The sequence below is a fragment of the Cucumis melo genome, chromosome 2, assembly GCF_025177605.1.
Source record: "Cucumis melo cultivar AY chromosome 2, USDA_Cmelo_AY_1.0, whole genome shotgun sequence".
NCBI classification, from domain to species: Eukaryota; Viridiplantae; Streptophyta; class Magnoliopsida; order Cucurbitales; family Cucurbitaceae; genus Cucumis; species Cucumis melo.
In genome coordinates, this window is record NC_066858.1 from 4,361,467 (window position 1) to 4,384,467 (window position 23,001).

Genomic DNA, 23,001 nt, shown 5'->3' on the forward strand with positions numbered 1-23,001 from the left:
GAAGAAGCTTCGCAAAATGACAAATTGAAGATTGCTATGGATGAAGAGATAAAAGCCATAAAAAAGAGTGATATATGAGAACTTTTTACTCTTCCAAATGGAAAGAAAGCAGTAGGTGTCAAATGGGTATTCAAGATAAAAAGAAATGAAAAGGGAGAAGTGGAGAGAGACAAAGCAAGATTAGTTGCAAAAAGATATTCTCAAAGAAAAGGCATTGATTACGATGAAGTTTTGCTCTTGTTGCTCGTTTAGAAACCATAAGATTGTTAATTGCGCTTGCTGCTAAAAATAATTGGAAGATCTTTCAGATGGATGTCAAATTAGCATTTTTGAATGGATATTTAAAAGAAGAAGTTTACTTAGAACAACCTCTTGGTAGTTCTGTGAAAGGTCAAGAGGATAAAGTTTTAAAATTAAAGAAGACATTATATGGATTGAAACAAGCACCAAGAATGTGGAATAACATAATTAACAAATATTTCCTTGATAATGGGTATTTGAGGTGTCCTTATGAACATTCTCTTTATCTTAAGTCTAATGGTCATGGAGATATTTTGGTGGTTTGTTTATACGTGGATGACTTAATTTTTACTAAAAATTGTGCAAGTATGTTTGAAGATCTCAAGAAGACGCTGACTCAAGAATTTGAAATCACAGATATAAGATTGATGTCATATTATCTTGGCATTGAGGTGAAGCAGTCAGAGGAAGATATTTTCATCTCTCAAGAACGATATACTAAAGAAATTCTAGAGAAGTTCAATATGATCAATTCTAGGCTTGTCACAACTTCGATTGAAACTGAGATCAAACTGTCCAAATATGAAGACAGAGATGATGTTGATCCTTCATATTTCAAAAATTTGGTTGGGAGTTTGAGATATTTGACTTGCACACGATTAAATATTCTTTTTTGGATTGGTGGGTCAATTTATGGAATCTCCTACAACTACTCATTTGAAAGTGGCAAAGAGAAGGCTTCGTTACCTCAAAGGTATGCTTGCTATAGGTTATTTTATTCTTTATCTAAAGAATTCAAGCTTGAAGGCTATTATGATAGTGACTGGACTAGAGTTACTAACGATCTAAAGAGCACTAGTGGATATGTTTTCTTCTCTGGTATTACTGCATTTACTTGAAGTTCTAAGAAGCAACCTATTGTGACATTATCCACTTGTGAGGCAGAATACATTGTTGCAGCTTCATGTCTTTGTCATGCTGTTTGGTTAAGAAGTTTGTTAAAGATAGTTGGAATTTTGCAGGATGATCCAACTATGATCCATGTAGACAATAAGTCAGCAATTGCTTTAGCAAAGAATCCTGTGTTCCATGATCATAGTAAACACATTGATACAAGATCTCACTTCATCAGAGATTGCATTTCAAGAAAGGAGGTTCAAGATGAATATGTGAAGACTGAAGATCAAATTGCAGACATCTTCACGAAGTCACTCAAAGTTAATGAGTTTAGCAAGTTAAGAACTTTGCTTGGAGTTTTTTAGAAAACATGTTTAAGGGAGGATGTTGAAAATTAAACATGTTTTAAATAAATAAGTTATATGCGAATTAATTTATGAGAGTTAGAAAAGTATGTGAGTTAAAAATGTTAGAGTTAATTTAGTAAGAGTTTCACATTAGTTAATTGTAGGACTTAAATTGTTGTATTTAATTATAGTATGAGTTAGGCTCATGACAATCCTATAAATAGAATTGAAATGTTGTAATCTAAATCATCCAAGTGTGAGTAGAATACACACAAAAAATATTCCAATAAGTTTTTATTTATTCTCAAATATTCTAATTGGTGATTATTTATTTGTGGTGTTTATCACATGCTTCCAACACACCTCACAAGCAGAACCTACACATTTCTTTTCTAAGCAAAGTATTGTTTATTTCATCAAGAAATTTAACAAACAAAAGACGTGCAAATATCTCTTCCCACTTCAAATCCAAATTTACATCCCAACATCTCATTCTCCAACTAAAACATCTATGTATTGGAACCAAGCTAGAAAAAAGAAGCATGGTTAGAACCATTACAATCTATACACATATCAGATTAAAATTCCCTACCCACCCAAAAAAAATCTTCTCTAACTCTCCAGGATCTTCTGAAAATTATTCCCTAATAATAAAAAATATACCATTGAAAGAATCAGATCTTCTCTTAGATGGGAGACTTTCACCCACTTTTCATTTACACAAATTAGTACAGGCTTTGCTCAGGTATCTACACCTAAACTCTTGGAAATGTAATTTATCCGGGAACTAAATCCTATCCTTTTAAATCTATATGGACCAAATTTGTAATTTGACATAAAAATTTATATAATTATTATTTTGTATTATTATATAAAAAATACACTACATAATATATATTATATTAGAAAAATGATTTGAGTTTATAACACGACATATTGTATTTCTAAATGTTTTGACATGTATTTAATATAGTTCTCATTTTTAAATGTAAAAAATTGTTTTCAAATTTTGTATTTTTTTTATCACAGAATCCAAAAACATTTTTCAAAAATATAATTTTGATGGTCTGCCAAACACATATCTTTAGTGAATTTCAAAATATAAAACAAGTTATGGATTCTTTACAGAATAGACCCTAAAAGTTTTTATAGACCAAGTTGATTTTTAAGTAGAGTCATTTTTTTTCTATTTTCAAAATCATAATAATAATAAATATGGTAAAGTAAAGTCCTTTAGAGGAAAAAAATCTATTTTCTTCTCTCATTTTTTTTATTAGTTGGTTGGCAACAATTTTAAGTCAATCATATAAGTGGATGTTTAAAAATTGGGGTCTTTTTAAATATATAATAAAAAGGAAAATACTTACACCATATATAAAAGTTTTGACAAAGGAAAAAGCCCACCCAAAAAGCCTAATCCCACAATATGAAATATCAAAAATACCCCCGTCATACAATTTTTGTGAATCTCAACCCATGATTAATTGGCCACACACGAATCATCTTCTTCTTCATCAGGACACATCGATGGCATCCATCTCCATAAAACAATTCTTCTTCATCAAACACAAAAAGAAATCTCCATTTATTTGTCTATCTCAACTATTGTCGTTTCAATTCTTCTTCTTCTTCCACTCCTTGATTGCTTCTTCTACTTCTAGTGTTTTGGTTGTTGCTTTTATTGCCTACATAAAATTATGAATCACTCTATTTTCTTTTCATTTCATCAACTCTCCCATTCAATCCTACTTACTAAAACCTTTTTTTTACAAAGATAGTAAGCAAAGGGAAAGGAAAGAAAGCACTAAAAGTTGAATCTTCAAACGCAAAAGGAAAGAAAACAATGAAAGATGGATCTTCAAAATGAAAAGAAATAAAGCATGAAGAGAAAGTGAAGATAAACTATTTATAGAAACTAAAAGTATTGTCCAATAGAATATGGGATGATAAACAGTGATAGACATCTTAGGTAGGGGTGTTCAAAATAAAGTTGAAAGTCGAACCGAATGTTTAATCGAATCGAAAACGAATGCATGTGGTTCGATTCGATTTCTATTTACAATAAACCGCTTTTTATGCAGTTCGATTCGATTTAAGATGTTAAAATCAATTCTTAAACCAAACCAAACCACTTCCTCTAGGCTCTAGCGATGACAGACACTTCCTCTAGCGACTGAGACGCTTCCTCCAGCGGCGCTTCTTTCCGATGACGCTAGTTGAACTTGACGCCCACACGTTAGTTGTACGACAGACGCAACTAAAAGACTTCTTTTCAAGGTTGACCCATATGCTGCTGACTTACGACTGATATTAAAATTGATAAGAATCTATTTTTTTGATTTTATGATCAATAATGCTGAGGTATATATTGATAAATGCTATTTGCTGAGAAAGATATTGATCAAAATTATTTGTTGTGTTGGTGTAACACCTGCTGAGGTATATATTGATCGAAATTATTTTTACCTTATTATCTTTATTCAGAATAAGTTGGTGTAGAGTAGCAGACCATTGATAAATGCTAGGTAGTTGACGTAAACAATAGTTTATGCTAGTCACAGACCGTTGATAAACGCTAGATAGCAAACACAACTCTTGTATTGTTTGCTCATTATCATTTTCATGCTAATTAAAGACTTTTTTTTATCCCTATTATAGGCACTAAGCAGAATGCTGATAAGTTTGACCAATAATGATGGTAACACTAAATCGGACACAGCAGCAAAAGCAACAACTTTTCTAGTATGAACAAAAATGATGTCGTTGTTGAGGTTATCATGCCACTACCAGAACTCCAACCATCTTAAAAGAGGAGGAAAAATACGTCTTGTTAGAAAAATGCTAAAAATTATCAACCTGGATAACTGTTGTGCCGTGACGAACCACTGCCCTGAAAGCAAGTTCGACTGATCGTGGTGCTAATCGTTATGCCAGTTGCTCTCCAAAGTTAGCTTCCCAGTACTAACGTCTCATCAGAACAGGGAATAGAAACAAAAGCTTATGTAAATACTCAGAACGTAGAGAAGATGAGGGGAGGAATTCAAAGAAGTGATTTTGTTTGGTGTGTGAAAAATGGAAGGAGTTCTGTCCAATTTATAGAGAGGCTATGAAGTCACTACGTGGAGGAGATTGATTGTCGCCAAGGAGAGGATGCGAGCGAAGATCGTAAAAATATGGTAAAGAATAAACGTCGAACGAACACGTTGCACGTCGAACATTGAATAAAGCGAATGCATACCACGTTGAACAAGGAAGTCGAGCTGCCTTGACTGTGTAAATAAATTACACGTGTCCCTATAGTTGCCAAAAATAAAAGGTATAGGAAATAAAATTATATTTCTTTTTTCGTGCAAACGGATGGCGGCGGCGACGCGCGTGTGGGATAGGGTTATACTATCACCACTTACTTAGTTTGTAGTCCCCAAGAATTCTTTGAGATTATATATCCTCTTCCTACTTCAAGGTTTATCAATTACTTTGCTATTTGGGCCAAAGCCCATAAGTCATTTCCAACAATCCCCCACAAATGACTGTGGCAGCAAAGTTATTGGGTAGGTGAAGAAGAATGAGATTTTTTATGAGCATAGAAGAGATATAAGCTTAGACACCAATAGCCGAAGATTTGAATTGATGCGTAGTGAAGTAAGGCAACAACCTTGTTTAGAGGGAGTGAATTACATCTTGAACTCCTTGTAACATTTAGTTGAGACCCTTACGACACGTTTTATCTCTAATTAAAGCTTTTGTTTCTGCAATGTAAAATTGTGGCTTTATGGCCATGCACATAGACCAAACCTCGGGTCGACGTGAGAGCTTTAGAAAGAGACCTTTAAACTCTTTCATAGAAGGCGGCCTTATCTTCACTGTCACGTTGTATGCTCCATCAAGTTTGCCAAGTCAAACCACTCAAAAAGAGCTATGGAGACTTTAATATTATCCATACCAACTATGGACCCAGAAAAGGTTTTGGATCATCCATCTAGTCCATTTAAGGATTGCCCATACAATGGGCTATGAACCATCAAGTCTATCACAAAAAACCACCCAATAAGAGGCTATGGACCATCAAGTCTATCGCAATAGACCACCCAATTATCAAGTGCTATGGATCTCCGAAGGGCTTTAAGCCCATGTTCATAGAGGAATCTAGAACCACTTTCCTTGTTAGTCCTTTAGTTAAAGGATCAGCCAAGTTCTTCTCAGATCGAACAAATTTCAAGAAAATGGTGTCTTCCTTTAGCAGTTGTTTTATGACTGCATGCCTAAGACGTATATGTCTGCTTTTACCATTATAAACACTATTCTTGGCAGTGCATATCGGAGCTTGCGAATCACACTGTATGGACACAGGTACAGATGTCCCTCACAATGGTACATCTTCTAGTAGATTTTTCATCCACTCAGCCCCTGTCTTGCTAACTCTAATGCTACAAACTCGGATTCCATCGTGGATCTAGCTATACAAGTCTGTTTTGCAGACTTCCAAGATATTGCTCCACCTCCGAGCAAAAATGCATACCCACTAGTGGAGTTAACCTCATCATTATATGTGACCCAGTTTGCATCACAATATCCTTCTAATACGACAAAAAATTTGTTGAAGTAAAAACAGTAATTTATCGTCCCTTTAAGATATCTCAATAGATGGTGTAAAGCATGCTAGTGGTATCTATCAGGATTATGTGTATATCTACTCAATCTACTGACAGCATATGCAATATCAGGTTTAGTATAATTCATTAAATACATCACACTACCTATGATCTTTGCATATTCAGGTTGAGACGCACTATCTTCTTTATTCTTCTTAAGATGTTTACTTGCGTCAAAGGGAGTTCTTACTGGAGAAACATCAAAGGAATCAAATTTCTTTAGTATTTTCTCCATGTTGTGAGATTGACATAGGGACAAACAAGTTTTATTTTTCCTGATTTTAACACCAAGGATTACGTCTGCTTCTCCTAGGTCTTTCATTTCAAAGTGTGATGAGAGAAATAACTTAGTATCAATTATCAACTCCATGTTTGTTCCAAAAATTAACATGTCATCAACATATAGACATATTAATATACAATCAGCTCCAAACACCTTTGAATAAACACAGTGTCTGAGGAATTTACCTTAAATCCATTGTTTATCAAAGTATTATTAAACTTTTCATACCACTACTTGAGAGCTTGCTTGAGACCATATAGGGATTTTCTCAGTTTACACACTTTGTTTTCTTGGCCAGGAATTTTAAAACCTTCTGGTTGTGTCATATAAATTTCTTCTTCTAAGTCACCATTTAGAAAGGCAACTTTTACATCCATTTGGTGAATAAGAAGGCTATGTATGGCTGCTAATGGAATCAAGACCCTAATTGTGGTTATCTTAGTTACAGGGGAATATGTGTCAAAGTAATCAATGCCTTGTTTCTGGGTATACCCTACTACCACTAATCTAGCCTTGTATCTTTCTATTGATCCATTTGGTTTTGTTTTTCTTTTGAATCTCCACTTACACCTAATTGGCTTATTTCTCATAGGAAGGTCTACTAAGTCCAATTTTTGATTCATGACCAGTGAATCCAATTCACTTTTAATGGCCTTTTTCCACATACTTGACTCTACAGAGTTTAGCGCTTCGTGGTAAGTTTTAGGATCCTCATCTATTAAAAACAAGTTTGTGAAGTTACAGTCAATTTCATCGCGCCTTTCCACTATAAAGGTGCTTAGGAAATCTGGACCGAAACATTTCTCAATTCTCTGTCTTTTACTTCTCCTAAGTTCTAATTCACATCTTAAGTTCGAAGTATTAACAGTTACAGAAACAGGTGTTTCACTAACGATTGAGGGGTTTTCAGGATCATGCATTCTTTTAGATAGGCCAGGAACAGACAACGATTGTTTTAACGAAAATACATGCTCAAAGAATTCTGCATCTCTAGATTCGTTTATAGTTTTATCATTTAAACACATAAACTTATATGCAGCACTATTTTGAGCATACCCGATAAATATACAGTCAAAGGTTTTAGATCCTACCGTAGATTTCTTCAATGTAGGAAATGGTACCTTTGCCAAGCATTCCCTGACCTTTAAGTAGAAAATATTTGGTGCATGTCCTTTCCAGAGTTCGTAGGGAGTTTTGTCTAGCCTTTTGTGGATTAACCTATCAAGAACAAAACACGCAGACAACACAGCTTCCCCACACATATTATCAGATAGACCGGAGCTTAATAACATGACATTCATCATTTCTTTACTAGTTCTATTTTTTCATTCTGCTATGCCATTTTGTTGTGGTGAATAAGGAGCAGTAAATTCATGGATAATACTGTTTGACTCTCAAAAGTCCTTAAAAGTTTTATCAGAATACTCACCACCTCTATCTGATCTTAATCTTTTTATCTTTTTTCCTAACTGATTTTCAGATTCTGCTTTGAATTTTAAAAACATACTACCAGCTTCATCTTTTGTTTTTATTAAGTATATCTTAGTAAATTTAAAGTAATCGTCAACAAAAGATACATAGTAGTTTTTACCACCTTTACTAGTAGTGTTTTTAAAATCGGCTAGATTTGAGTGAATTAATTCTAATAGATCAGTACTTCTAGATTCAACTGGTTTGAAAGGTTTCTTATGAAATTTACTTTCTACACAAATAGGGAATTTACCAGTTTCATGCGACTCAGAAGTATTAATAAGTCTCAAGTTCTTAAGCTTCCTAATTGATGCAAAGTTCACATGTCCTAGTCTACCATGCCATAAGTTAACATATCCAATCACGTAGGCAGAAATAGAAGCATTCGCATTCACGGAAATTGTGTTTAGTACAAACAAACCATTAGACAGATACCCCTTACCGAAAAATTCTCCATTTTTGGTGAGGACAACCTTGTCACCTTCCAGCATAATTTTAAGCCCTGCCCGATTCAACAGGCTCCCAGACACTAGGTTCCTACGTAGGGAAAGGACATATAGAACATTACTAAGCGATAAAGTTTTGCCAGAAGTTAACTTTAAAATAACCTTCCCTTTTTCGATCACTTCTGTAGTGGTTGAGTTTCCCATGAACACGCATTCTCCATCGACAGTATCTTCGTAGTCATGGAGAAGTTCTCAGTTGGTGCAGAAGTGTCTCGAGACTTCAGTATCGAGAATCCAGTCCGTTTTATTTTCTATCAGATTGGCCTACACTATGGCTGCTATGATCTCATTGTCTTGTTTTGCTAGATTGGCTTGAGGTGTTGGTTTCTGACTTGGTCTCCCTTTCCTTTGGTTACATTGGTATGATTTGTGTCCTTCCTTTTCGCATACATAACAGACTAGCTTTTTCTTCTTAATTTGTCCCTCAGGAGCCTTGAACTGTCTATTCTTTGAGTTTTTCCCCTTACATCCTTTTTCCTGCTTGGTTTTGTCTCTGTTTACAAAAGAAGATTCGACTAGGTTAGCGTTAACTGAATTTAAATTTTTGGAGGCTAACTTATCTTTCAGTCTATTGGCTTCTTCCGTGCGCATGTGACTAATGAGTTCTTGAAGTTTCAAATCCTTTTTCTTGTGCTTGAGTTGATTACGGTAGTCATTCCATGACGGAGGAAACTTCTCCAGTAGGACATTTGCTTGAAGTATTTCGCACATCTTCATACCTTCAAATAGGATGTTTGCCACTAGGTTCTCGTACTCATGCATTTGTTCCACAACTGGCTTGTCGTCAGTCATTTGGAGCTGCAGTCATTTTCCAACGACATATTTCTTTCGTCCAGCATCATCTCCTCCATACCATGATTCCAGGGTGCTCCAAATGTCTTTGACAGATTTTTGAGCTACGAACAGGTCGAACATCGGGTTTGACATGTAGTTTAACAGATGACCACGAACGGTCTTGTTATCCTTTGCATATTTTTCAAGATCGATCACTTGGTCCTTCTTTACTTGGTCAGCAGCAGTAGTAGAAGGCCCTGTAGATGACTCTAGATCAGAAGATGTTGGAGTGGTAGCTAGGGGATCAGAAGACGGAAGATCTGTGGTGAGGACATAATCAACTTCTAGTTGCTAAAAAAGATCAACAACTTTTAGAACCAACGACGGTAGTTCGTTCCATCAAGTGGCTCAAGTTTGGACAGGTCAAGTAGAATTTTGTTGAAGGTCTTGATCGACATACTTGCTTTCAGATTGTTAGAAAAATGCTAAAACTATCTACCTGGATAATTGCTGTGCCATGACGAACCACTGCTCTAGGCTGACCAAGGTGCTAATTGTTATGCCGGTTGCTCCCCAAGGTTAACACAACTTTCCAGTACTAACGTGCACTCATCAGAACAGGGAATAGAAACAAAAGCTTATGTAAATGCTCAGAACGTAGAGAAGATGAGAGAAGGAGAGGAGGAATTCGAAGAAGTGATTTTGTTTGGTGTGTGAAAAATGGAAGGACTTCTGTCCAATTTATAGAGAGGCTATGAAGTCATTACGTGGAGGAGATTGATTGTCGCCAAGGAGAGGATGGGAGCGAAGATCGTAAAAATATGGTAGAGAATAAACATCAAACGAACACGTTGCACGTCTAACTTTGAATAAAGCGAATGCGCTCCACGTTGAAATTGGTCAATGAATTACACGTGTCCCTATAGTTGCCAAAAATAAAAGGTATAGGAAATGAAGTTACATTCCTTTTTGCGCGCAAGCGCGGTTGTCCGAGCCTGCCCATCTGGACGGCGACGGCGATGCGCGTCTGGGATAGGGTTATACTATCACCACTTACTTAGTTTGTAATCCCCAAGAATTCTTTGAGATTATATATCCTCTTCCTACTTTGAGGTTTATCAATGTGGGACAATTTTTGTTACTTTGGTATTTGGGTCAAAGCCCATAAGTCATTTCCAACACGTCTATGGTTTGTGATCATTTTACTAAATTCTTTGAATATTAGTGATGATGATCCACATGCTAAATGCAATTATTGCGATGCGGTGTATGCATGCCATCCAAGAATGAATGGAAATTCAACTATGAGAACACATCTTGAATATTACTATAAAAAAATTCTTATCAATTTAAAGGCAATAAAATAGATACGACTCTAACAAAATTAGTATTTTAGAATAAAGACAATGATGGAGGCGGTATAAAAGTTAATTATAAGATATTTACCATTTAGAATGCTCGAAGACTAATTGTCAAGATGATCATAATTAACGAATTGTCCTTTAGATTTGTGGAGAATGAAGGGTTTAGGAGGTTTGTGGAAGAGACTTTGATGTTAGTAGAACCAAAATTTGTTATTCCTTCTCGAACTACAATTGCTAGAGATATTTTAGGAATATATGCTAACTTGGGAAAACAGTTAGAGATATTTTTGTGAATGAAGAATATAGAGTCTCACTTACGACTGATACTTGGACATCGATTGAAAATGTTAATTATATGGTTTTAACTACACACTTTGTTTTTAGAAATTGGAAGTTCGTAAGAGAATAATTAATTTCTCTCAGATTGAAGATCATAAAGGGAAGGAAAAAAATTGAAAAATGTTTGAAACATCGGGGTATTGATAGGGTTTTGACCTTAACCGTTGATAATGTTTCATCAAATGATACAACTATTGCTTATCTAAAGAAATGTTTCAAACATGTGTTTGTGTTAGATGGAGATTTTGTGCATGTTAGGTGTTGTGCACATATATTGAATTTAATTGTGTGTGATGGTTTGAAAGATGTGAATGATACATGGATTCGAATTCGAAATGTCATTAGGTTTGTTAGATCTTCTCCTGCTAGACTTGATAAATTTAAGAAGTGCATTGAGGAGGAGAACGTATCTTGCAAGAGTATGTTGTGCCTTGATGTTCAAATTAGATGAAATTTCACATACTTGATGCTTGATGCAGCTGAAAAGTTTGAAAAGGCATTGGAGAGATTAGAAGACTACGATATGGTCCATATGAATGATGAGTGTAAACCAACTTCTAGTGATTGGGAAATTGCAAGAATATTTACCAAATTTTTTTATGTTTTCTATGAAATAACTATTAGGCTTTCAGGGTCTCTTTATGTTACTTCCAACACTATCTTCCATGAGATTACTATTGTTCAGAGTTGCATAAAAAATATGCAAGTGTAGGTGGTCTTGATAATAAGTTATTGCATGACATGACTTTGAAAATCCAAGAGAAGCGCGATAAGTATTGGGGGAAGACCGCGAACAAATTTCTTTTTGTATGTTGCTTTTGTTTTGGATCCATGTTACAAGATGAAATCTCTAATGTAATCTTTGACTTAATTATTTGACATGCAAAAGAAGTGGGAAATAAGGTGGAGTTTATTTTGAGAAGATTGTTTGGTGAATATTCTTTTAAACGATCATAGACATGAATCATCTTCAAGCTGGATTACATCATCTCAACTTCAAGTGTTTAAGGATTGTACAAGTGTGAGTCAACCTTCGGTTTGTAGTATAAGTAATAGTAGTAGTAGCTCTTCCACTACATCTAGAATTACTTCTTCCACTACCTCTAGAAATTCTTCTTCCGCTTCAGACATTTTTCGTATCTATATTTAAGTGTGGATACAAATGTTGATATTTACTTATTGGAGCATCGTATTCCAGGTGAGGCGAACTTTGATATCTTAGAGTGATGGAAAGAAATTCTTCAAGATATAAGGTTCTTAGTCAAATCGCTATAGATATTTTAGAAATTTCAGTATCTACAGTTGCTTTTGAGTCTACATTTAGTATTGGTGGTAGAGTGATTGATTCATTTCGTTCCACGTTAGCTCCAACCACAGTTGAGGCACTTGTATGGGCACAAATTTGGCTACGTTCAAAAGCAATTATATTGAATCTGTTGATCTTAAAAAAATACTAGGAGGACATTGCAATGGTTGAAGAAGGTTCGTATATGTAGAGCATTCTTTCTAACTAATTTGTATACTTCAAAATTCAAATATACTGATTACATCATTACTATGTTAATAATATGACTTTTTTTAGACTTCAAAGCGGGTATAGAGGCAAAAATTAAGGAGAAGAACGAGAAGGAGAAGAACGAGAAGAATAATAACGTAAAGGAAAAGTTGTCTTAATGAAGTTTGTATGACTGTAGGACTTTTATTTATGTTAGGTGAACTTTGAAACTTCTATATTTGTAACTTTGTAGGAATTAATTTAATCCATGTTTGAAACTTTGTAGAGCTTTTATTTAATTATGTTTATGCATAAGCGGTTCGGTTTTGATTCAATTTTATTTATGCATAAGTGGTTCGGTTTCCATTTGGTTTGACACAAATGATTGGTTCGGTTCGGTTTCAAATGAGATTTTTTTTCATTTTTACGGTTCGTTACTATTTTAGCTTCAAACCGAATCGAACCGAATTGCAAACACCTCTAATCTCAGGTATACACAGTGATAACACTCCATCATTGTCTATATCTGAGGTAGATAGTGATAGAATGCTATCTCTGTCTATCTAGATAGATAGTGATATCATTGCCTTATTTTTTAGAATGAAAAATATGTCCTTATTTGTTTGTTGATACATTAATAATATGTCCTTACTGTTTGAAATTGTGTGTTGATTGTTTGATGGTTTGCTTGTTTTGTTCAATTGTACTATTTTCACTGATTTTTCTACGATGAGGGAGAGATAAACAGAGATAGAGCACTATACTATCTATCTAAGATAGATAGTGATAGTGGGTTTGTCACAATAATTGTGTTATTCAAATTCAAGTTTTTAACATATTGCTATAACTTCTATCATGCTGATGCTATTATAATACTGTTTATTATATTGCTTTTGGCTTCTAATATATTGTGTTATTACTATCACCATGACATGCTAGTAGCTTTTAGTTTCTAACATATTATCAAATATATTTTTTCAACAGGTTAAACAAAGAACATGAAATTATTATGGAAAATGAAAACAAGAACTTAAGTGAAACAATTCTTACTATTTACTATAGTGAACTTGACATCAGTTACTATTTATTATAGTGTAGATACTTTGATTTTGATAAGAAAGAAAATTAGGTGAAACAATTCTTTCTTTTAAGTCCTAGATGAACCTTTTGAAAAGGATACTTTGATCTCTCCATATTAAAATGGCTAAAATACCCAACTAATTTCTAAACTATTTGATAAGAAAACAATGCTATACAAAGAAGCTTAATGTCTTAGCATTCAACTTCAATAACCATAAAGCAGAATTTTAGTCGAAAGAAGTTTGTTTAGTAATTGGATTAAAAGGCCTCAAATTCCCTCAATTACATTAGGAGAAAGAAAAGAGTACAGTCTTAAAATACCTTTTTTGCTCATGATGATTTCATAATTAGGAGAGATATAAAGAGAACTTTCAAAGCACTAAGCAATGAAGACTCTTTGAAAGTGAAATTATCAAATCTTTACATCCTAGAAGCCTTTTTAATCCCCAAGCAACAACACAACCATATCAATTTCCAACATCTTGACATTTTGGATGATGAACAAGTCTTCAAAGACTATCCATGGGAAAGATTGTTTTACATTCTAACTTATAAATTCTTCAAGAAAGCATCATATACAAAAAAGGATGTTGTCGATGTTCAAGAATTTCTATTAGCATTAGTCTATTGGGCTTTTGAGACAATCCCAAAACTTTCAAATTTAGATGTTGGATTTGGAAGGAAACTTGGAATTGAAATAATCACATGAAAGTGTTTGGAATTGAGTAATTCGAGGAATTTGAATGAGGGCATTTTCAAAACCAAAGATGTGAGTAAATTGAAAACCTTTTCTATCTCTGTTTTCTTTGTCTATGCCAGATAAGACAAAGGTAGAAATTTATCATTGTTTTTCAACATTGGTGGTAGTTATTTCTCTAATAATTTAACATTTCTTTATTTGTACTTTTGTATGATACCACTAGATTCAACCGAAGAAGAATCTCAATCAATTTTGAAATATTTCATAGAAAAATTGAGCCGCATAAGAAGAAAGAGATCAAAATTGCTAGAGAAACTTGATCGTACCTAGATTGAATTTAACTTCCCAAAAAAGCTTGGAACCAAGGTTTATGATTCAATTGCATCACCTTTTAACATCTTTACTATGTGTTCTTTTGGCCTCAAGCTTTTTGATAACTTATATTAACTTCAAGTTTTGTATGAGTCTTATGGATAATATCTCTAGGAATAGATTGACCAATTGACATGAACTTAAAATCATCTATTAAACATCTTTCAATAATTGAAGAAGAAGCTTGTATGTGACAACTCTAAGTTGTGTTCAATGAAAAGTTATGATCTAAAATATATTTTGTAGCATCCACAGCTCACACTGTTCTTATAACGAGATGCCCTAACATACAACCTTTTTGAAGAAGAAGAAAAGCACTTTAAAAGGACTTGTTTACTTTTAAATACAGTTTTTTCCTTCAAAGTGTTGCAAAAAGAGATTTCTCTTATAACTTCATCTTTTGAAGAAGAAGAACAATGATCACCTACACTATTAATAGCAGTAGAATACCCTTCCAAAGAATTAATACTTACAAAAGCAACTAGTGGATGTCTATTAGTTGCATCTTTAGCGAAAATCAAATACCAAGAAACATCTTTATCCTTTTTTTATTGGCACCACAGTTTGAATACTATTTTTACCAGAATCTAATAAAACTAATAGTTCTACCAACCTATCCATTTAAATCTAATTCATTCAAGTTTATTTGGCATTTACCAAAATTTCAGCAACCGTATAATTCTTGTAGACACAATATTCATTTCGCTAACCTCTATAAATAAAAAACTATAGGAAAAGACATTACATTACGTAAAATGAAAAAAAATATTATACAAGAAACTCATAATGAAATTAACTATTTACTAGTGCAAAATGAGAAAAAAAATTATGTAAGAAACTCATAGACAGAAATAAAATTTTATATTTGTCTATCACAATATAAGAAGATAAACAAAGATAGACTTATCTCTGTTTATCATAAAACTATATGTGATAGTCAGAGATAGATGTCTATATCTGTCCCAAAATGCATTGAAGAAGAAAAAAAAATGATGACCATGATCTCAAGAAGAATAAGGCAACAATACCTGATGTCGAAGATGAAGAAGGAGGAGAATGTCGTTGATGCTGAGGAGATGATGTTAAAGAAGAAATCATGATTTTTGGCAACACAAAATTCAAATGGGAAAAGTTAATATGAGAATCTTGTTAATATTGGAATGTGGGGTTTATTTTATAGATCGTAAATATTTTGAAATCTTTTCTATTTTTGATCATTTCCCTTAAAAATTTCTACGGATAGATATTTTCATATTTTGATGAGTATGATATAATGAATAAAAATTAAGAAAAAAATGTTTAAAACATTATAATATCGATAATATATGTTTTAATTGGTTTAAAAATTATAGAATAGGTTAATTTTCATAAATGTAGCAAAACATCAAAATATTTACGGCCTGTGTAACAAAGCCTATGAAGTTTGCCCTTCTGTCTTTCTTCTCCTTCTCGCTGCGATTTCTTTCCATCGTTTTTCTTTTTTTCTTCTTTTTCTTTTGCTATGATTTATTTCCATCACCTCTTTTTCTTTTGCTATGATTTATTTCCATCACCTCTTTTCCTTTTTCTATGATTTATTTCCATCATCTTTCTTCTTTTCCTCTTCTTTTTTTACGTCGTTTAAATTTGGTTACTCAAATTTAAACGACCGTGTACAAAAGATAGCAAAATCTAAAAGATCGTGTATAAAGAATCTTGAAGGAAATCATTTAGATTGGAGTAGCCAAATGCAAACGATCGTGCAAAAAAAATAAACAATCATGTACCAAAAAAATTAAAACAATCGTTTAGACAAATATAAACGATCGTGTAAACAAATCTAAACGATCATGTAAACAAATCTAAACCATCGTGTAAAAAAATAAACAATCATGTACCAAAAGAATTAAAAAAGATCGTTTAGCCAAATCTAAACGATCTTGTACCAAAAGAATCTTGAAAAAATTCGTTCAACTAAATCTAAACGATCATATACCAAATTTTGAAAAAAAAAATCGTTTACATAAATTTCGTTTAGATTTGGTAATGATCGTGTAACCAAATTTAAACATAGTCAAATTAAACAATCGTGTAACCAAATTAAAGGATAGAATTGAAAAAATAAATTGTAGTTAAATCTAAACGGTTGTGTACGAAATAATAGCCAAATCAAAACAATTGTTGCCAAATATATTAAGTGTGCGTTGTTGACTGTGTGGTTGATGAGACATTTTTTGTATTTTTCATGGTACACCTGCCATTTTCGGAATTGTTCTATACAGTATAAATATTTTATCGTTTTGTTATATTTTTATAAAGATCTCTACCTCTTATTATATTTTATATAAATATTTTAATTCATTTTTCTATATTTAATAAGGTAAGTTTAAAAAATAAAACATGATTTTCTCTTTTTTTTTTTAGAATTTCCCAAAATATTGACAAGAGTCGTTTTTTAATTAACATTAAAAAAATAATAAATGCGTTGTTTAATAAGTTTTTTTGAATAATTAAATAATCTATAAAGTGGATATGAATAAAGTTCAAATCACATAATACCTTTAAATATTCTTCCATATTAATTAATGTCTCAATAAGTACTAAAATAATCAAAATCTCAATAATTATCTAAGTTTAAACTTTAATCATGAGTTCATTAATTATTCACTCAATGAAGTATATTAAATTATTCTTTTTCCTTTTTTCTTTTTTCTTGTAAATTCAAAGAGGAGTGGAAGGAGACTTGGACTTCCATACTTCCATTACCAACTAAAGTAACTTCAAAATAATTATCTCAAACAAGCTAATTAAATATAGGAGTAAAAATCTAATACACACAGGCATAACTCAATCACGTAAATTTATATTTTTAATTTCGAGGTTTGAGATTCAATCTCCTTTCTATATAATCTTTTAAAAAAATGGTTAAAATTATCTACTAAAAAAGTGAGATGTTTTATTCGTTGAAACATATATCCTCTATTATTTTTAGAATGATCGATTAAAATTAATTATCTTGGTTGATAAAGTAGGAAAGAACAGATTCAATAATTGTAAGATAAGAGATCGAAGAGAAAAATTTATCTATTTTTAGTTTCTATATTTTGTGTTAAATTTCTATTTAGTTTATAAATCTTAAAATACTATAATTTTACCCTTTAAGTGTCGAGTTTTATTTTAATTTAATTATTACGCTTTCAAATAACCATGAACTAACTTAGTCATTACGCTTTCATATAACCAATGAACTAACTGAAGTTTTAAAATAAATTTTAATAGAGATAACTAGCTAGTGAGCCTTAATTAATTATAATTCAAAATTAGATAATGAACCTTGATACTAAAATGAAAAGTTTAGGTTAAAAATGTATAAATATCAAAATTTAAGAATAAATTAAATTGAAACAAAACTTAAATCTCATAGTAAAATTATAATATTATGAAACTTAAGAACTAAATTGAAATCAAACTCAAAATTTAGTGACTAAAAGTTTAAAAATTACTTTTAGTCCTTAAACTTTCACTCAAGTAATAATTTAGTCCTTAATAGCTTTGGTTTCTAATGATTTAGTTATCGTACTTTCAATTTTGAACAATTTAGTCTATCACTTTAATATATAATAATTTAGTTTCGTACTTTTTAAAGTTGTGTCGTTTTAGTTCCATCGTTTAAAATAGTATGAACATTCAATGATATTTCTTAAACCAATAAACTAATTAATTAAAGATAATAATAAAAATTGACATAAATATTTTATGAATGTTTTTACATTAAAGATTAGATTGTTAGAGATTTGAAAGAACAAGGACTAAATTATTACTTAGTTTAAGGATAAACTGTTACAAAATTAGAAGTATATACGATTTATGAACCAAAGTTGAATAATTTATACAATTTATAAATAAAAGTTGAATAATTTAAGTCTCATTTAGTAATCATTTTGTCTTTTTTATATTTAAAAATTAAGCTTATTTACTCCATGTTTTCCTTTTCTCATGACAATTTGCATTTGTTTTAAATAAAGTGGTTGGATTCTTAGTCGAATTCTAATAATAAAAAAAAAACAAGTTTTTAAAAGGACTATTTTCATATATTTAAAATAGACAAAGACAACAATTTTATCTTGGCCTATGCTAATAAGTTAGTGATATTTTGCTATATTTGTAAATATTTTTAAAAGTTTTGTTTTTATAAAATAATTTTTTTTTATTTTCAAATTTTAACTTATTAAACATCCGTAAAAAAGTAAATAACAAGTATGGACTTAATTTTGAAAAAAAAAAATAGTTTTCCAAATATTAATAAGAATTTTTATATTATTTTAAAACTTATAAATCAAAATAGAAATTAAATTCAAAATTCTAATGATAAAAATTAAACTTAAGAAGTTATTGGCTTTCAAATGATTAGCAATATGGAAATGGGAAACATGAAAGAATCTTAAATGGTCATAAATAAAAAAGAACACCAAAATTCCCGTGCAGAGCACGTGACGCATATCCATACATTTATCAGTCCACCACCTCACCCTTACATCTTTTTTTAATTATCAAACACTATTTTGACCTAATTTTCAAATCCGCCCCTTTCTTTTTCTCTTCTTTCCATATATCCTCTTCTTCTTCCTCCTTATTAGGGTTTCCACATTTACTTCCTTCCCTTTGCTCCATTCCTACTTTTCTCCTCCAACATTTCCTCTTCTTCCTTTCCAGTATTGAGTCCTGTTCATTTTCCTCTTCAATGGACCTTGACGGTGCTCGCAAGAGGGAAAGAACTGAAACCGCCTTGAATGGCAATGGAGGCTTTAAGAAGTCCAAGCCAGGTTTGTTAAGCTTCATTAATGTTTTTTTTTTTTACCTTTTTCTCCTACCCTTTTTGGCATTCTCAACTTCTTTGATGTTATCTTTATTTTCTGTTTTATGGGTTTTGTTTCCCCTGCTTGGTGTATCTATGTGAATGCTTTGCTCTCTACTGTTTGTTTGGTTCATCTTGGTTTATTGGCTGAATTGATATTTGGGTTATTTTATAGCATATTGTTCTTTTTGGGTTTCCTTGTGGGTACTGCTGTTTTCGTCTTCGCTTTAGCTAAAGGAAAACTCGTAGGCTTCTGCGTTTGAGTATATTGTCTTTTGTTCTTTTTTTGGTTTGGAGTTCCCTTATTTGGTTTTTGGGTAGTGTCTGGAAGTTGCTTTACGTATTTGGTTAAGGTTTGTAACGTCTTGCTTCTGAGATCTGGTTGTGAGTTCACGGGACTACTGTTTATGGGAATACAAGTTCACACCTTTTTCTAGTAGCTTTAACTTTTTTTTATCACTGCAATTTCTTATAGTTATGGCTTTAGAGTCAAGAGATGATTTTTTAGTGTATTATGTACTGTGATTGGTTTAATGGGTAAGTTATTCGAATCTTAGTTGACTTTACTGTTTTTATTTCAGACTTTTAGTGTATAAAATAATGTTAATTTGTTGCTAAATATGTATTTTTTGAACTTTCTCCAGCCAAATGTAGTTATGAATTTAAATGGAAATAAATGGTTTTAAGATTTTGAGGTGTGTTTTGTTCGAGGATTTAATCTTTGAAACATGATTTTCTTTCTTCCTTTTCACGCCATAAATAGTAGTGTGTTGTCTTAGTAATGGAAAATGATGAAAACATTATTAGATATTTTAAGCTGGGAGATCAACAATACCCTGAAATTTTAACTAAGGAAAGTTAATTAATGTTCTCCGACAGAAATGGACTCCTTATCTACTGGTTTAGGAAGCAAATCGAGGCCTTGCACAAAGTTTTTCAGGTTCTAATCTTAACTTATCTAAAATGAATCAATACAGTGTTAGTATTTGTTTAATTTCCAGGAAGATTTACTTAATTCTTCAAGCAAAATTATTGTGATTTGGACTAATGAATTGGTTAGTTAAAGTTGTTTCAGGTTTTGCATTGATGTAATCATAACAACAATTGAACTGAAATAGTTGATTCACAGGATTTCAGTGGGAATAACTTTTTGCTGGAATTTGTCTAAATTGAAAGCAATACATTTGATGCCAAACTTGTATCTCTAAAGAGGATTAATAATTCTTACTTGGACCTTTTCAAGTAAGCAGTATCATGCAGAATTGAATTGGCATCTTAAGTTATGGTACAGGTTTTGATCAAAGGAATAAAAAAAGTTATGGTTCAGGTTATTCTATTTGTTTCAACGCCAACACATAAGCAATATATCCGGTTTAGGTTCAAATAGGATCTTTCTGTATCTCCGATAGTATTTCTACTTGTGTGTTTTACCACTTAATGTTTTGTGAATGTTATGCAGCCCAACTTCTTTTGTCTATGCCTGTTTGCAAGTCTGTATATGTTATGCTGATTTTCCGACCAAGTTCTGCGGAATTATGTTGTTAAGGTTTTGGACATTACAAGGTCTGCAGTAAACTTGTTTCTGTTGCTAAATAGAAGAGTTATTTTGAAACTTGAAATTCAGATTTCTTTGTTTGTTTTAGAGCAAAGTTATTGAAATATCATTCAGTAGGACTTGGAAAATATTTTTGCTGCTAATTTCTACCCTTGTGCTAAAACATGATTATTTTGCTGCATCTGCTCAAGAGTTTGCATTGGCTTTTTCTCAGTTTTGTTACATCTTCTATTCTGAATTTGTGATGTTATAGTGAAGTTTATACCTGTGTTGAAATATTAAAATGCAGCACTTCTGGTTGCCCTTTTGGCGAGGGGTGTCATTTTGCACATTATGTTCCGGGTGGAGTCAAATCAATCTCTCAGATGATCAGTCCGGCACTTCCCCCTGGGATTAGAAATCCAGCTCCTCCCCTATCCTTTCCAGATGGTGTTCCTCCAGCTGTCAAGACTCGTTTGTGCAATAAATTTAATTCAGCCGAAGGCTGCCGGTTCGGTGATAAGTGCTATTATGCTCATGGTGAGTGGGAACTCGGAAGGCCGAACCCACCACAAGATCACGGTGGAATGGGACCAGGACCAATGCAACAACCCAGAATGGGTGGTGGCTGGAATGCCCCTCCACCACCACCTAACCATGGACCCGCTGCTAGCTTCGGGGCCTCTGCAACTGCAAAGATTAGCGTTGATGCATCACTTGCAGGTCCCATTATTGGGAAGAATGGTATCAACTCGAAGAACATTTGTCGTATGACAGGGGCAAGGCTTTCAATAAAAGAACACGAGTCAGACCCTAACCTGAAGAACATTGAGCTTGAGGGTACTTTTGATCAGATCAATCTAGCTAGTTCAATGGTACGTGAGTTGATTGCAAACGTTGGAGCTGCCTCCGCCAATAATGCCATGAAGCAGCATCAGCATCAGCATCAACATCATTCTGGGATGCAGCAATCTTCTGGTTCGGCAAACAACTTTAAGACGAAGCTTTGTGCGAACTTTACGAAAGGTGCTTGTACGTTTAGGGAAAGATGCCATTTTGCTCACGGTGAGAGTGAGTTGCGCAAACCAGGTATGTGATTCATGGCAACAGTGTTTGTAGATCTGTTCTTAAACAGAATGTTATTTTTGTTCTGTTTTTCTCTTTGTTTGAATCCATTTGTTAATTCTGAAAAATACAATATCCGATTACTTTGTAAGACGAAGCATTTTTCATCCAAGATATCCGGACGAGATGAGATTTTGTAAGCTCTTAATTTACATAGATTCAGCTTGTGCTGTGTTCTTTGTTTACGGGAAAACTGTACGCAAGAGTTCCTATCGTTTTAGAAATGTCTGCTTCCTTCCTATTTAACTATTCTGCTTTTTATAACATTTAAGTATTTGTTTATTATTAATTTTCTAAGTATTTATGTAGGTAAAAAAGAAGTTGCAAATATTTTAAAAGTTCAAATTCTTAGTCAATGTCTAAATTACAACAAAATTGGAAAAACTGCATAAAAATTGAATCAACTTTTATCCCTTTTTAAGATGTCTCACCCTACATTTATTGGACCAAAAGGTACACTTATAAATTATTGAATTAACTTTTAAAAGTTTAGATTTTATCAGTTTGTTGAAAGAAATAAAAAGAAAGTGACATTTAAAATATAAATTATTAAGATATATTATAATATACGAGGAAAATATTGAGTTCTTAATTTAGTAAAAATACCAATAAATATCATGAACATTTCTGAAAAAAGAATACAAAAACACGAAATTCAAAAAATAAATTTAAATTTAAATTAACAAGTAAATATTTATTATTTTCAAACAATATTATATTATTTATATTATTACTTAGGATTATTTTAAATATAGAAAGTTGTATCAAAATACTTACAAAATATAATAAAATATTACATAATTTTAAGAGTAATTTTAAAAAAATCAAAATTGTCAATTTTTTTTATTATGAATAATGTACTTCATACAATCGGAAAAACTATTATATAAAACTTTTGGTACAAGTGGGGTTAAAAGAAATTAACCTACAATACTAACTAATAATCCAATTAACCCCTATTTTTGTATCATTCTACACTCCAAAAAGAA

General features: G+C 32.2%; 1 protein-coding gene across 1 annotated transcript; it reads left to right on the forward strand.

Annotated features, from left to right (window-relative positions):
- Positions 1-19,050: 19,050 nt before the first annotated feature.
- LOC103492494 (zinc finger CCCH domain-containing protein 14-like) lies at positions 19,051-22,236 on the forward strand. The gene is made up of 3 exons (XM_008452895.3): positions 19,051-19,321; positions 20,233-20,293; positions 21,198-22,236. Exons 1-3 carry the CDS (start codon positions 19,240-19,242, stop codon positions 21,982-21,984), a joined length of 930 nt encoding a protein of 309 aa, XP_008451117.2. The 5' UTR covers positions 19,051-19,239; the 3' UTR covers positions 21,985-22,236.
- The last annotated feature ends 765 nt before the right edge of the window (positions 22,237-23,001 follow it).

Bases quoted from the DNA above. Each gene is read 5' to 3' on its own strand.
- LOC103492494 (XM_008452895.3), top strand. From the start codon at position 19,240: ATGGACCTTGACGGTGCTCGCAAGAGGGAAAGAACTGAAACCGCCTTG. The intron at 19,322-20,232 runs GTTTGTTAAGCT...GTTCTCCGACAG, and splicing joins CTTTAAGAAGTCCAAGCCAG to AAATGGACTCCTTATCTACT. The intron at 20,294-21,197 runs GTTCTAATCTTA...ATTAAAATGCAG, and splicing joins CCTTGCACAAAGTTTTTCAG to CACTTCTGGTTGCCCTTTTG.